This window comes from Nicotiana sylvestris, chromosome 3 (genome assembly GCF_000393655.2).
Source record: "Nicotiana sylvestris chromosome 3, ASM39365v2, whole genome shotgun sequence".
In the NCBI taxonomy this organism is placed as follows: domain Eukaryota; kingdom Viridiplantae; phylum Streptophyta; class Magnoliopsida; order Solanales; family Solanaceae; genus Nicotiana; species Nicotiana sylvestris.
In genome coordinates this window covers 47058600-47072428 of record NC_091059.1, presented here as the reverse complement: position 1 = coordinate 47072428, position 13829 = coordinate 47058600, and the positions used below count along the sequence as shown (strand labels likewise).

Genomic DNA, 13829 nt, shown 5'->3' with positions numbered 1-13829 from the left:
AGCACTCACATCAACATTGTCAGATATGGAGAAAGCTGTTGTCAAAGCTATTAAAGCTGAAAGCTTGGATCTTGTGAGTGACACCATTAAATTCACATTCTGCAACGAGAGCAACAGCGCTTCTGCAACCGCTTTAGATGCTTTCCAATCCGAAATATCCCACAAATCAATTGCCATGTCCCCTTGCAGACGATCAGTGTCATACAAGCAGACACCATCAGTTTGAGGGAAAATGTCCTCATCGTGCTTACGGCGATACGTTTGCAAAAAATCTGACTCTAGCAGATATTCTGACAGCTCCTTGAATGGTCTGTGGGCAATCTGTCTACCTTCAAGCTCTCCTTGCAGATGATAGAATAGATCATTGAGAATTAAGTCATCCAATTCATTTCCTCCACTGGAAGAAAACGGAATAGAAGGAAGAAAGATTTAAGTCTTGCATCCGTGTCATAAATTACAGTGAACTTGTAGAATATATTGATCCACTGAAGATATATAAAATACTTTTGCATTTCAATTGCCTCTACTTAAATATTAGGTTAATTATATCAAATATAATTAACTACTACACCAATGACATTCTGCCTGAACTCTTTGAGTAACAGATTGCTAAAAATCCATAACAGTTTACTTCAGATAACATTATAATCACAATATCCCTGCGAGATAATAACTGAGTACAAATAAATAGACAAACCAGTCCCAGGAAGAGTCTCACTTCAGCAAGGCATGACAATACTGAGCACTTACCTATAACCACGGTGCACATAATAACCCATCAACTCAGAAAAGGCTGGTAACTTCCTCAACTGTAGAAGAGAAAACAAATTTAAGGTAGAAAATAAGTCTCTTTAATAAAGCTATAGTTGTAACAAATGCCAAAGGCACGAAAGTTTGCAAACTGCAGTTGACAGGTTGATAAAATTCAGGAGACATCAATTGTTGTTTTTATGTATCAGTTCTTTGATTAGAGTAAATGGAATAAATGGCGAAGGGATGAAACCGCAACATTGTATGAGAAGCTGCAAATAAATATAAAAAAGAATAAAACCTTTTGCCACAAGTTAGTAACTTTATCGATAAGTGAAACAGACAAACTTCCTCTATCACCGCTTTTCACTTTACACATCACCCGCACAGCAAATAAACCAGCAGCAACCTGTAAGCACTATCAACTAAAATTAAAGGTATATTCTGATGTATAAACAAGGGACAATAAGAAGAAGATTTCCAAAACATACTGAAAAGCCTCATATTGTTATAAAAGATATAACAAGCTGTTTTGGAATATTCCCCTCTGAATGTGATATTAAGAACAAAATCAGAATAAAACAATCAGGAAAACAGTGAGTAGAATTTAAATGAAAATCTGATTAAGCCCTAGAGAGTAGGAAAAGACTCTCACAATAAAGTGTTTATTTTGCTGCAAAAGAAACAAAAAGAGAGCGTTGCAAAATGGAGATCAAAAGTATACCGACTTTGAACAAGAAAAACAATAGAACCAGCCCTCTAAGAAGACAGGTAAAACCTTTAACATGATACATGAGATATCCAATTTAAATAATATATTATTTAGATAGCACAACTTGTATAAGTGTATTGACATTTCAACCAAGGATGACCACCAACAAAAGGGACAAGTATCATAATTTTGACCTCAACAACCAGTGAAGTGAGAACTGCTCTTCTTCTCAGCTTCTTACTTGCCACCAACCCTTGAGGCTGATCTATCAGAACAATTCATAAGTAGATCATTACATCTCCCAAAATCAAAATGCAACTGAAAAATTCATATAACCAAGCCACCTGATTCATTTGCTCCCTCGTCCATTTTTACAAATTCCAGTTTTGCAAGGTTAACTTTGCCACCTTTGCTGGTATATGTTTTTTCAGTTAAGCCAATCAATAACTTTTTCAATTGGTGAATCAAAGATCAGTATTCATGATAAGATTGTAGTAACATTGTAGGTATCATTCTGTAACGGTAGATTCATTCTGATCCATGATAAATGGTCTGTTTCTCTGGAAGACAGGTAAAAGCAAAAGTGTAGGGGTGAATAAGGATTTCAGGTTTCTGGGTTTGCAGCTGCTAGAGTTAAGCTTAGACTGGGGAAAGCACAAAGTGGTAGTTATCAGTAAAGAGAAGAGGTGATGACAAAGAAGAAGGGACTCTGGTATTCAGAAACAGAAGGGTGAAGGCTGCCAAGTAAGGTGTAAATTAGTTGGGAGTATATATAAACTGTAAAAGGGTACTAACACCTTATTGTCACTCTTAGTCTCTTTAACATCCTAAAACTCTACTGGAATTAAGCATAACAACAATTTGTTTGGGAGACCACCATTTCGCTAGAAAGGAACAGAAGATGTTTTATGGGAGGGAAGATGTAATTTGGGAGCTTGCCCTCATCTTTTGAAATTTTGCTAGTACCCTCTTGGCCTTATGAATTAATTAAAACAATGTACCTTATCCACGGAAGAAAAAAAAACCAGAATACCTCGGGAACCCCCTAAACTTGACATGTTTGCCTAGTTCAAATTACCCACCCTAAACTTGGCATTTCGATAGCTTCGACCCCCCTAACCAATCTCACCTAATGGGGTGAGACATGCCCTGCCACGTAAAAAAAATTTCCATGTAACATTTTTTAAAAATACAATATTTTATTACCTTTCTAAATTTGTTAACTTTTTGGATCATATTTTTCAGGCCCAATTTGTTTAGGGGGAAAAATGATTGTAAAGGCTCAAATTTTCTTTATCTTTTGTTAAGCTAAAAGTAATGGAGTTTCACCCAAATTTTTGCAGATCTGGCCCAAAAGAAGAAGAATTTGAAACAAATTGTCATTGTATCTAAAGAAGAAGAAAAAAAAAATACACAGTTAGAACTCCATTATTTTGGCTAAAAATAATAAGTACCAGATAAAAAAATTCATTGATTTGGCCAGAAAAGAAGAAATATATAGTTGAAAGAAATAGTCATTGCATCTAAAGAAGGATAAAAAGAACAAGACAGTTGGAACTCCTCTATTTTGGCTAAAAAAAATTATTTGGCTAAAAACGATAGAATTACGGTCAATTTTTTTTGTAGATGTGGCCCTAAAACAATAAAAATTACTTATAGTTGAAACAAATAGTCATTGCATCTAAAGAAGAAATAAAAGGAAGTAGAAAGTTGGGAACAAATATGCATGGTATGTTAAGAAAAACACAAGAAGAAATATAAATTCGGTACAAATAAATCATTCTATCTGACTACATGACGATCAATAGTTGAAAAAACCCCCACCTACAAGCTAATTTTTCGATTTTTTTTAGCCCCACGTGCCTAAAAGAGAGTGTATTCATGCTCTTTTTCATGTCAGTGTTTAGGGGTCAAGGCTCTCAAACTGCCAAGTTCAGAGGGATAATCTGCACAAAAAATAGTGCAGCTGTGCACTAGATAAAACATGTCAAGTTTAGGGGGACCTCAAAGTATTCACCATAACACCAATTCTGACATTCTATCACCACCTTAACATTGTGACATGCACCATCAAACTCAGGGTTGAATACCATTTGCTTAATTAAAAAAAGTAATACAATAAATAAACAGTCACCAAAATGTTGAACAATCACTAGAAGAGCTTTAGAATAGTATCACATGAACAATTGACAAACCTGACAAAACTTCGTCGGAATCATGCTGGGTAAGATTTGACCATGGGAATCTAGAAAAATAGTTGGAAGAATAACCAAAACAGTGGCAAGAAAGAGGCGGTTCCACCCAAAACATTCACGGAAAAGATGTGATCCTCCAGAACAGTGACCAAAAAAGATGCAGTGCCTCCAAAACGTTCATCAGGGAAAACGAGAGGTGCCTCAGAACAGTCACCGGTTAAAATGCAGAACCCCCAGAACGTGACAAAAGGAAAATAAGCAATACTGACGGGGATGGTCACCGAAGATAAGGCATAGTGCTCCAAGATGGTCGACATAAATAGGAATAACACCGTGGGAACTTATCACTGGGAAGACGAAAAGATAATAAAACTATGAAAATAAAGAAAGATTTGGATTGATGAACCACATGCAACATCTAATAGGTAGAAGCTGTTAAGGGCTCTATCAAGATCTTAAAGACTCCTGAGAAAATAAGAGAAGAGAAAGTTGTATTGATGACCTGACAATTTGATGAACATAAGATACATCTATTTATATGTGTCAAACAATATACATGTATGTTTGTCCAAAGTGAAATAAAGTTTAAGACTCAACACCCCTGACATATTAACTCGAACATTCTTTTTTATGGGTATTCTAACTCGAATATTTAAGCACTAACACTTTACATTGTAACTTAACCAAATGTTACACTAATTTATTTCAGCTCCTCAAGCCACTAGCCAGAAATTACAATCTGTCCTACAATTCAAGCACCTAAAAAGCTTTAGTTTTAATCCAAAAGGTACCAATTGCAAAGTAAAAAAGAATGCTTCTACCCTTACTCATATTCACTATCAAAATGAAGCGGAACATCAGAACTAGCAATGATGTAAGCTGACATAAACCAACATAGAGACTTATTTACTACGTTCAACCTGAATGAGAAAACAAGAGTACCAGGAAGTACAGCTCACCCTTGCATGCAGATTTAAAGAATCATCATACTCAAATGAAACAAACATCTTGATAGTCTCCGCATCCAATGAGCTCCCACACCACACTCCAAAAATATCCTTCAGGTTAGATGCACTTTCAGGTGTTGGTACTTTAGAGCCATCAGACCCATTATGTAATGATTTGGAAGATTCTTTTTTGACCAACTCAGAATGTAAAATATTTTTCTGCAGGAACATCTCATAGGCCACTACATCCAATACATTATGTTGACATTGATATCTGTATACCAGATTTTGAAGCTCCAATTTAGTCGCACTTTCAGATTGGCAACTATTCTTACCAATAGAAAGCACAACAGAATTCAATAGCTTTTTCCAGAAGTCTGAGTTTCTCAGCTGCTTCAGGAGATTTGTATAATGAGCAGCTCCTTCCCATAATGCATTTAGGAAGTTTAGCATATTAGACAGTATATGTGATTTGCTGAAAGAAACCAAAAAAAAATATCTTAAATCAAATCATGAAGCACCTCAACAATAAAATGCCGTAAGGGCTATTGTAACAATTTACGGCATAATATAAAAGACCAGAAACCTTACGTCATCACAAGATCATCAGCTCTTTTAACATAAACCCATATGGAATCTAATATATTTGCAGAATTGCACTGCAATGCATCATTGTCTCCAGGTTGATTGTCACCATTGCATGATTCAGAAATTGGATTTTCTCTCAAAGCAATCACAGCGGTAAGAAAAGAAGCCTGCGATAGAACGATTTCCAATTTTAATACAACAAAGGACCAAAATTAGTGTCTACTTCATACCCAAATCAGCACTTAAAAACTAAATTTATTAAAGGATTAGACACTAGATGTCAATAGTATCAAAAGATTGAACTACGTACCTTTTAGTGACATCTAAATTGATATGAACAGTTTATGCATGAGTTTCCATTGAAACAAAAAGAATGGCTAATCATAAGATGTCATATGACACATTCTAAATAGCTATGTTGCACGGACTCTCCAAAATGATGCCGCACCCGTGTTGGATCCTCCAAAATTATACTATTTTTGGAGGATCCGACACGCACCCGGCAAGATTTTCGGAGAGTCCGAGCAACATAGCTAAATAGACAATAATCTCATATTTAAAAGTCCAAATATCTATTTTAAAAAGGGCAAATTTGAGAAGTATAAATATCTGGTCGAGTAAGCACATCAAAATGACAAAGTTTAACACAGCAGAATACAAGAAATTTGTATAGCACACTAAATATTAAAAAATAATAAGCTTTAGAAGACAATTCAATATGAAATTAATGACGTTCAAAACGATTTCCATAGTGGACTTCAGTTATTTAGTGATAAGATGTTCATTCAGATTTCAGCTTTACCAAACAGCCTATTAGTAGATCTCTTGACATAAGGGATACATAAACAAAGGCATCATGACTAGTTGGTACAGACACACAGTATAAGATACAGCAGGATGGAGCAAGGAGTTTACATTCTCCACATGGTTGCCTAAGGTAAAAAGCAGTGGGTACAAACTGTTATTTATATATCTTCACCCCCATTGGAACAAAAAGTAGTTGCAAACACCTGGGCAAGTGCTCCAGAAGCGTTGAATAAAGATGTACGATAGTCATTAACAATTCTCGATGACCTTAAAATTGATTTAAGAGGCAAAACGGTCATAATATGTCAAGTTGTCCTTCATTCTTCCCATCAAATAATTGGTGGAATATTTCAATATCAAGGAAAACTTGGGACACAACTACTACAACATCTTCCTTCTTCCCCATTTCTTTTTTTTTTTTTTTTTTTTTTTTTTTTGATAATCTAGAAATCCCGAGGTCAATGGTGCACGGTTCGAAACTCGATGTAGATAATGAGTCTACCCCTGCACCCTTCTCCACTTATATACCAGGCTTTTGTCTGCAGCAAGGTTCGAACATGTGATATGCGCCTAGCCCACACATCATGTGTTGTACACTTACCACTGGACCAAAGCCTTGGGGACAGAAGTTGGGCTGATAGTATCAGAACTGGTACCTTATTTGTTTTCTACTTTACCCATGACCACGAACATCTGTCAACTTGGATCAAGCTTGAGGCACAAGGGCTCAAAGACTTTATGCTAGATAGTAGCTTTACAATACTCCTGGACTATAGGTCATCCAGACATACTAGATCCCAAGTCTGGCAGTAATGCAGCAGATTATGAGCTCAAAAGGAAAGCAAGTAGTATGTTACCTGATAACGTGCAGCAGAAGCAAGCATCTTGAAAGTAGCAATTATGAGATCCTCACTTTCTACCTTCTCTTGACAAAGAATGCTACAAATCGTATTTTTAAAATTATAGATCTGCAAATGCATTTGCTGGTATCAGTTAAAAGCAGCTTACATTCAACCTTCAAAATTTTAAACTAACAAGAAAATAACACCGATATTGTAAAGCTAAACCTGCTTGTCATCCAGACCAAAATATGCATTGCTAAGCGCACATGATTGCGAGTCGTCTGCAATAACAAACAATCTGGATTGCACTCTTGCAGCACCCACCTGTATCTTCTGAATAGGCAGCACAAGTTCATGAGAATTTAGCTTAGTTATATTCGACCTTGGAATGACTTAAATGGAACCTATTTTGGTTTCCTTTTGAATGATAAGAACATCAAGAACTCTATTTTGAGAAATGGAAAAATATTTCTTCTAATTTTTCGTACAACCCGGAAATTAAAATAATATTTAAAAAATATTTTAAAAATGGGGAAAAGTAGATAGATACTACAACAACAACAACAACCCAGTGAAATTCCACAAGTGGTGTTTGAGAGGGTGTGGAGGTCAAGAATTAGGATAAAAGGTTACTAGGTGGTCGAGCGTGTCTTTTGAAAAGTAAATAGATGCATCTTAAAAATGTTGCAACCTTCAATTGGAAAGAAGTGCACAGAAGAGAGCCAGGGGTCAAACAAATAGAACCCATACGTGCAATAAATATTTTAGATTTTGCTGATCATCAAAAACCTGTTCATTCCTTTTTTCTTTCCCCCCTAAAAGGACCTTGATGCAGCACATAAGTCTTCTTCCTCAAACATCTAAATTCAAGATCAAGTTCTTTCTTGTAGTTTATACTTTATACTCCCCAAAATTCTCTATTAGAAAATTTACAAAGTCTGATTTCATTTATAAAATTAAAACAAATCCATTTCATTTCTCTTTGTAATCAGCATTTAGGTTCCGTACGAATCTTGTCACATTTCGTTGCATAATCTAGTATTGCTAGATGCTGACATGAGGCATGTTTAAACCCTGAAGTTATGTGACACCCTGTTTAGAGATGCTTTAGTGCAGTCATCAAAGCACTAAGGCATGCACCTTATGGACTCTGTCATTAAGAGTCTAGCACTAGACGATAAATAGAGTTGGCGAATTGGTATATCGATTATTAACAAAATGTCATGAATAAATTATTTAGACAAATTAAGAATTGAGAAATTATAAATTTGTAAGGAAATTAGTTACCAAACACCTCAAGTGGCAAATTTACATCTGAATCTAAAATAGTTCTGGAACTTGATTAACATGACAGGAGTGTTCCAATCGCTTGCGCGCATCTCAACCATTGGGTACTTGTTACATCCCACCATCACAGGAATCGGGTAACTCTTCCTACCAAGGATTAGGCGCATGGTAAGAAATCACCTAGTTTTTTTGTCTTTGCTGAGATTTAAACTCTGGTTTCCAAAGTTTGCATCCACTTCATGGACCACTACGCCACAACCTTAAGTACTACCTAACATGATTTTTACTTCCTATATTTCATTTAGTTAATTTTTTCCAATATTTTAAGTAAGTCAATTTCTCAAATAATAATTGTTTACGTAACTCAATTTCCTTCCATTACACATATAATTTAGATTACTTCAATAGCAGCTGCCAAAGTCTTTTTTTTAATTATGCTTTGCGCTTCAAGCACCGGCAGACCTTGACATTTTTCTATATTCTTCAGCTTTGGCAACTTTGGTATAATCTAAATCTCTCTTAAAGGTCATTTTTCTTTTTCTTTGGATTCATATCTCTTCCCCTTGCTTAGTTAATAGTAATTTTAAACTATTTTCTTTTTCTTAGTTAATGACATGTGTCACGACCCCATTGATGCGTGACATACTTGTTTGGAAAAAGCGATTAAATACCAATGCGATGTGTAAAAGACACAGTTGGAAAAACGTTTTGGTTTGAGAAGGCCGCCCGGGTAACAGGGGTGTGTCAAAGGGATTTGCGTTCAAGATGAGAGGGCAAAGTATGGATTAACCCAAATTGTAAAGGAAAACGACTTTAGGTCTAACTCATCCCCAAAAAGTAGCTTATGAGGTAAGGATTTAACCGAACCATACAAGGAGATAGTAACCCATTCTCTCCATGTAGGACACTTAACAAACCATTCCCCTGAGCACACCAAGACAATATATCTTAGCATGTGGACTACATAGAGCACACTTTCTTTTTACCCAAGAATAGGAATGGGTTGATATATCATGTTAAGAGAAAGAATATTAGGCCTAACTCAACTACAATAGTTAAATCATGAGGTGAGGATTGTCTAACACCATATTAGGAGATAACAATTCATTCCTTTAATCAATATGGGATACGTAACAAAAACTATGCAACTAGATACACATGTAAAATCGCATGAAATAAATTAATTTGGAAAAACGCTCCTTGATAGACACATATGGCATGAAGAACATGAATTGAGGAAAGTGGCAGAAGCTAGATGCAAAAGTGAAACACTGAATTCATGATGGTTTTGAATATAAGCTATAACATGTGACTCTAGCTGCATCATTTCAGTTGGGATGGGCTACAAATACAAAAACTATGAAGCAGAAAACGAAGGATCTTTCAAGGATTATGCCAGGGGAATACTCTTTTTTCAAAAGAAAGGTTAATAACTTTACTAAAAATGGGATAAAAACTCCCGTGTAAAAGCAGTATACCAACAAGCATACCAGGATAAATTATAGTCGTTTCAGAATAACGGCTGAGATAGCAGTTTACCCTGAATGGGATAAAAACATAATATAAAATTGTCAGAAACTTTGGGATAGTACATGAAATTCACATGTTTTGTTTTGACCATTATTGTTGTATACCAAAATAAAAAATGTGAAAGTATCCCCTCTCTGACAACATACGCTTTTATGTGAAGGGACACTCAATGCAACATAGTAACAGAGCAAGCAGAGCTCCTGATTCAAGTCTTACTGGCACCCAAATTAATAAAACAATTTTCCACATGCTTGGCCAAAAACAAAAGAACTAGGCAAGCACGTGAGAAGACGTGTTTGCAGACCTAAATAAATAAAGGTGTCCCCTCTCTGACAGCATATGCCTATAGATGAGGTGGTCAATTAATTCAACAATTACCACTACAGATAACTTTGGCAAGTTGAGGAAAGTAGGTAGCTGGCTGAAAGAAATTCGATCCAAATTTAGATTAGACTAATGCAACTATCAGGCTTGGAAATGAGACAGCACCGCAGAAACAGAATTTCAGCACCGGTGCAGCAATACCTGACCTCAATACGGAAATTAGCACTGTAAACCATGATAACACAGGAAGAATAGGGACCGACAATCTTCAAAACCTTAACACAGTTAAAGGAAATAATCTAGTGAAACTGTATTATCCCAACAATTGCAAGGGTGATATCAAAGTGAATGCATCCATGCTCTAGCGAAATGAACAGAAAATTCCTTAATTCCAAAGAAATGTGGTAAAACAACAAAGCAAGTGCATTTTAACTAAATAGTGATGATAATATCAGGATTTACAACATACAGGATTTCGGAAGAATGACATCAATGATATCGCTGCAGTAACCACAGGCACTGGTTTTGTCGTCGATGACATGATTGCCTGATGAAAGACAGTGAAATTGGGCACATCCTGAAATGAAGCACAAGCAGATCTTAGTATCTGCTTCAAACATATCATAAAAGTCAAACAAGATCAGGGATATCCATGACCAGTGGTCACTTGAAACTAAAGTTCAGTCAGCCTGTGTGCTGTAAATTATTTGTATACACTGATTCCAGCAGTAAAAGAAAGCAGAAAATAGAACTCTGAATTCTATAAATACCACAGATGAGAGAGAAAGAAACAACTCAAACAGGGTGTAGGTATGAAAAAAGAACTCTGACAAAGATCATAAATTCCAAGCTGGGACCCCTTTCACTTTATTAAAGATCAGAATACTTTATTCAGATCTCTCAAAATAATGCAAGTGTCATTGGCACCTGGTGTTGTTGACAACAGACTCAATCTGCATCCCCAGAAAAATTAAACTCGGATTCAACAACAACAACATTAGCTAGTGTATTCCCACATTGTGGGGTCTGGGGAGGATAAAGTATATGTAGACTTTACCCCTACCTTGTGGAGGTAGAGAGGATTTTTCTGAAAAACCCTCGGCTCAAGAAAAACAATTCACATCAGGTTTGAACAAGAGAACAGTAATGAAGAGGCCTTGTTGAAAATACTAAAAACAAGAACATTAACAACAGCAAAATAACAACGCAATAAGATAACCGAACAACGGATAATAATGGAAATCGCAGAATAAGAAAAATACGAAATGATAATTCTAATACTGATATATGGGGAAAAAGGAGGAGATACGGTGTCTCAAACTCGACGGCCTACTAACCTTTTACCCTAATCTTCGACCTCCATATCTTCCTATCTAGGGTCATGTCCTCGGTAAGTTGGAGACATATCATGCCCTGTCTAATCACTTCCCCAATACTTTTTTGGCCTACCCCTACCTATCCTCGGACCCGCAATAGCTAACCTCTCACATCTCCTCACTGGGGCATCTGTGCATCTCCTCTTTTTACATGCCCGTACCATCTCAGTCTCACTTCCCTCATCTTATCGTCCACATAGGCCATACTCACCTTGTCTCGAATAACTTCGTTCCTAATTAAATCTCTCCTAGTACGCCCACATATACACCTCAGCATCCTCATTTCCGCTACTTTCATTTTATGGGCGTAAGAGTTCTTGAAAGAAAAATAAAGTCAGATTGAGCCCAAAAAAGAAAAACGCATATTATATTGCTCTCATCCTCTCTCACCCACAGCAGAAGCAGTCATCCCAGGATGAATTTCTCAAGCATTTCTATTCCCATAGAAATAAGCTAGTTAGTAAAAGACGAGAATGAAATTGTCTTTATTAAACCTGAGGTGGAAAAGAAAGGGGCACCGGGATAAAAGAAAAGTGAACTTCCTTCCAAGTCGTGCAACCCTTCAAAGAAGTTCAACGTAAGAGATGCTAGTTGCGAAAAATTTATGAAGCATACCCTTGAGAGATCAAAAAGCATACTGGAAAGAATATCCAATCCCAAGACAATTGCCTGTTGTAAACCTTCGATTTCTGTCAGCCCATAAAGTCGGCTAAAATAGAGCTTCTATTGAAGGTGAAGATAAAACATAAAACATAAAAAATGGTTAATAGAGTTTATCTTCAAAACATAAAGCAATGTACTGCTGATTCTACATGCTGGCTGAGCATTCAGAGCGCATTAGGAGTTTATTAGCATATTCAAGAGCTGCAAGATTCACCTCCAGGTCATCTGAAGTTGTACAAACAAGTCGAAATAGTGCACTGTGGATTGAAGAATCACCAAGTAAAATATCCCTGACCACTTCACCAAGTTTCTGGATATTTGAAATTGACAGAATGCATTTCTTCAATACTTCAAGCACCTAGAAGCAAATAAAAACAAAGTCCATTTCCCTTAGCGCTCAACAAAAAGTAGTACATTTTAAATGATTATAAAGTCAATATGTAACACAAATAGAATGACTCAGTAAATAAATCAATACTGGTGGGTATTCCACCATCTGAAAAGAGATGGACTAGGATTCCAATCGCAGTTACCTTTCACCCTTCAACAACAACAGAAGTCGCATTAATCAAGCTGACCGTACACCTTTTCACATGAAATATTTACACAAATACATACATATGTATGCATGTATTGGTGTTAGATAGCAGCCTGAGAATAAAAACATCTCAATAACCACCTACTATCATGCACCAGCCGCACCTCACCCAAGCAAACTTTATACTAAATCACATTGTTTCTCTTTGAGGGAGAAGGTTCGATGTAGGATTCATTGTGTAATATTGGAGCATAATAGACCAAAATATGATAAGCTAGTAAGCTAATCAGAATTAAAACATGATTGACTAAAAATTCCTTATGCTCCCCAAAGAATTATTTTTAATAACAACTCCGCAAAGAATGATAATCACACTATGTAATAGACAACGTAAGATTAACTTCCAAATGATAACCCTCCAAATGTGTTACATCCCGCATTTTCGTACGTTAAAATTTCGTCGTAAGTTAATCCACGTAAGTGCGGGAATAAGATTATTTTGGAATTATAAGTATTATGCTATTTCAAACAAGGGATAAGTAAATTCGTGAAGGTGAGAGGACACGTAAATCGAAGAAAACGAGTTTCGTCGAAGTTTGTCAATTTCGGATAAAATACGGTCCGAGCTATAATACTCGGTATTTATGGACTAGTGTCATACAAGGTACCACATGGCCATGATAGTAAGGTGTATAAAGTGTATTAAAAGTGAGTATCATTTTATGTAATTTGAGATAACAATTATGTGGGTAATTGGTTAATTATTGGGTAATGGGATATTACCTAAATATTTAAGGGATTATTGGATAATGATTAAACACCCCAACTAAGGAATTAGGTGGCAGCACCCTAATCCCATTTAAATGACTCATTTAGTCTTGCATAGATGTCATCTTTGTAAGGATTGGGATGGATTTGTCATCCAACTAGTGGGCAACACCCAAAAGCTTTCAATAACTTGTAAGACTATCACATTACTTCACATATTTGGCAATGTAAGTTCATACGTCTTACAAACCAAATACGTGAATTGCAAAACATTTAATAACATAGCAAATCCATGGTTGAACGTGAGCTCTTTAAAGAGCAAACGAATCCGTACCAAAAAAAATTGATAACGTTGGTTGATTGATTTTGTAAAGCGTGAATTGCAAATTCTAAGAGAATCGGTTCAGGTATGTTAAGGCTATCCCTTCTTTCTTTTTGGCATGATCTATACAACACGAATGAAACGAGAAAAAGCACAAATTTCATAAATGATTCTATTCAT

The 13829-nt window shown here is 36.0% G+C and overlaps 1 protein-coding gene across 7 annotated transcripts in view; it reads right to left on the bottom strand.

The window, feature by feature from the left end:
- Nucleotides 1–13829, bottom strand: part of LOC104242497 (uncharacterized) — a 48211-nt gene that overhangs the window by 4538 nt on the left and 29844 nt on the right. For 5 of the 7 annotated variants that reach the window (XM_009797560.2, XM_009797559.2, XM_009797558.2 and 2 more), the window contains 11 exons: nucleotides 12236–12379; nucleotides 11974–12081; nucleotides 10452–10559; nucleotides 7067–7174; nucleotides 6857–6967; nucleotides 5196–5359; nucleotides 4617–5079; nucleotides 1657–1722; nucleotides 1052–1159; nucleotides 751–809; nucleotides 10–397 (listed from right to left, as the gene is read on the bottom strand). In XM_009797560.2, the coding sequence (XP_009795862.1) occupies nucleotides 10–397; nucleotides 751–809; nucleotides 1052–1159; nucleotides 1657–1722; nucleotides 4617–5079; nucleotides 5196–5359; nucleotides 6857–6967; nucleotides 7067–7174; nucleotides 10452–10559; nucleotides 11974–12081; nucleotides 12236–12379 (1827 nt within the window). The remainder of the gene's footprint in view (nucleotides 1–9; nucleotides 398–750; nucleotides 810–1051; nucleotides 1160–1656; nucleotides 1723–4616; nucleotides 5080–5195; nucleotides 5360–6856; nucleotides 6968–7066; nucleotides 7175–10451; nucleotides 10560–11973; nucleotides 12082–12235; nucleotides 12380–13829) is intronic. The other 2 variants (XM_009797562.2, XM_009797561.2) reach the window with 2 other exon arrangements.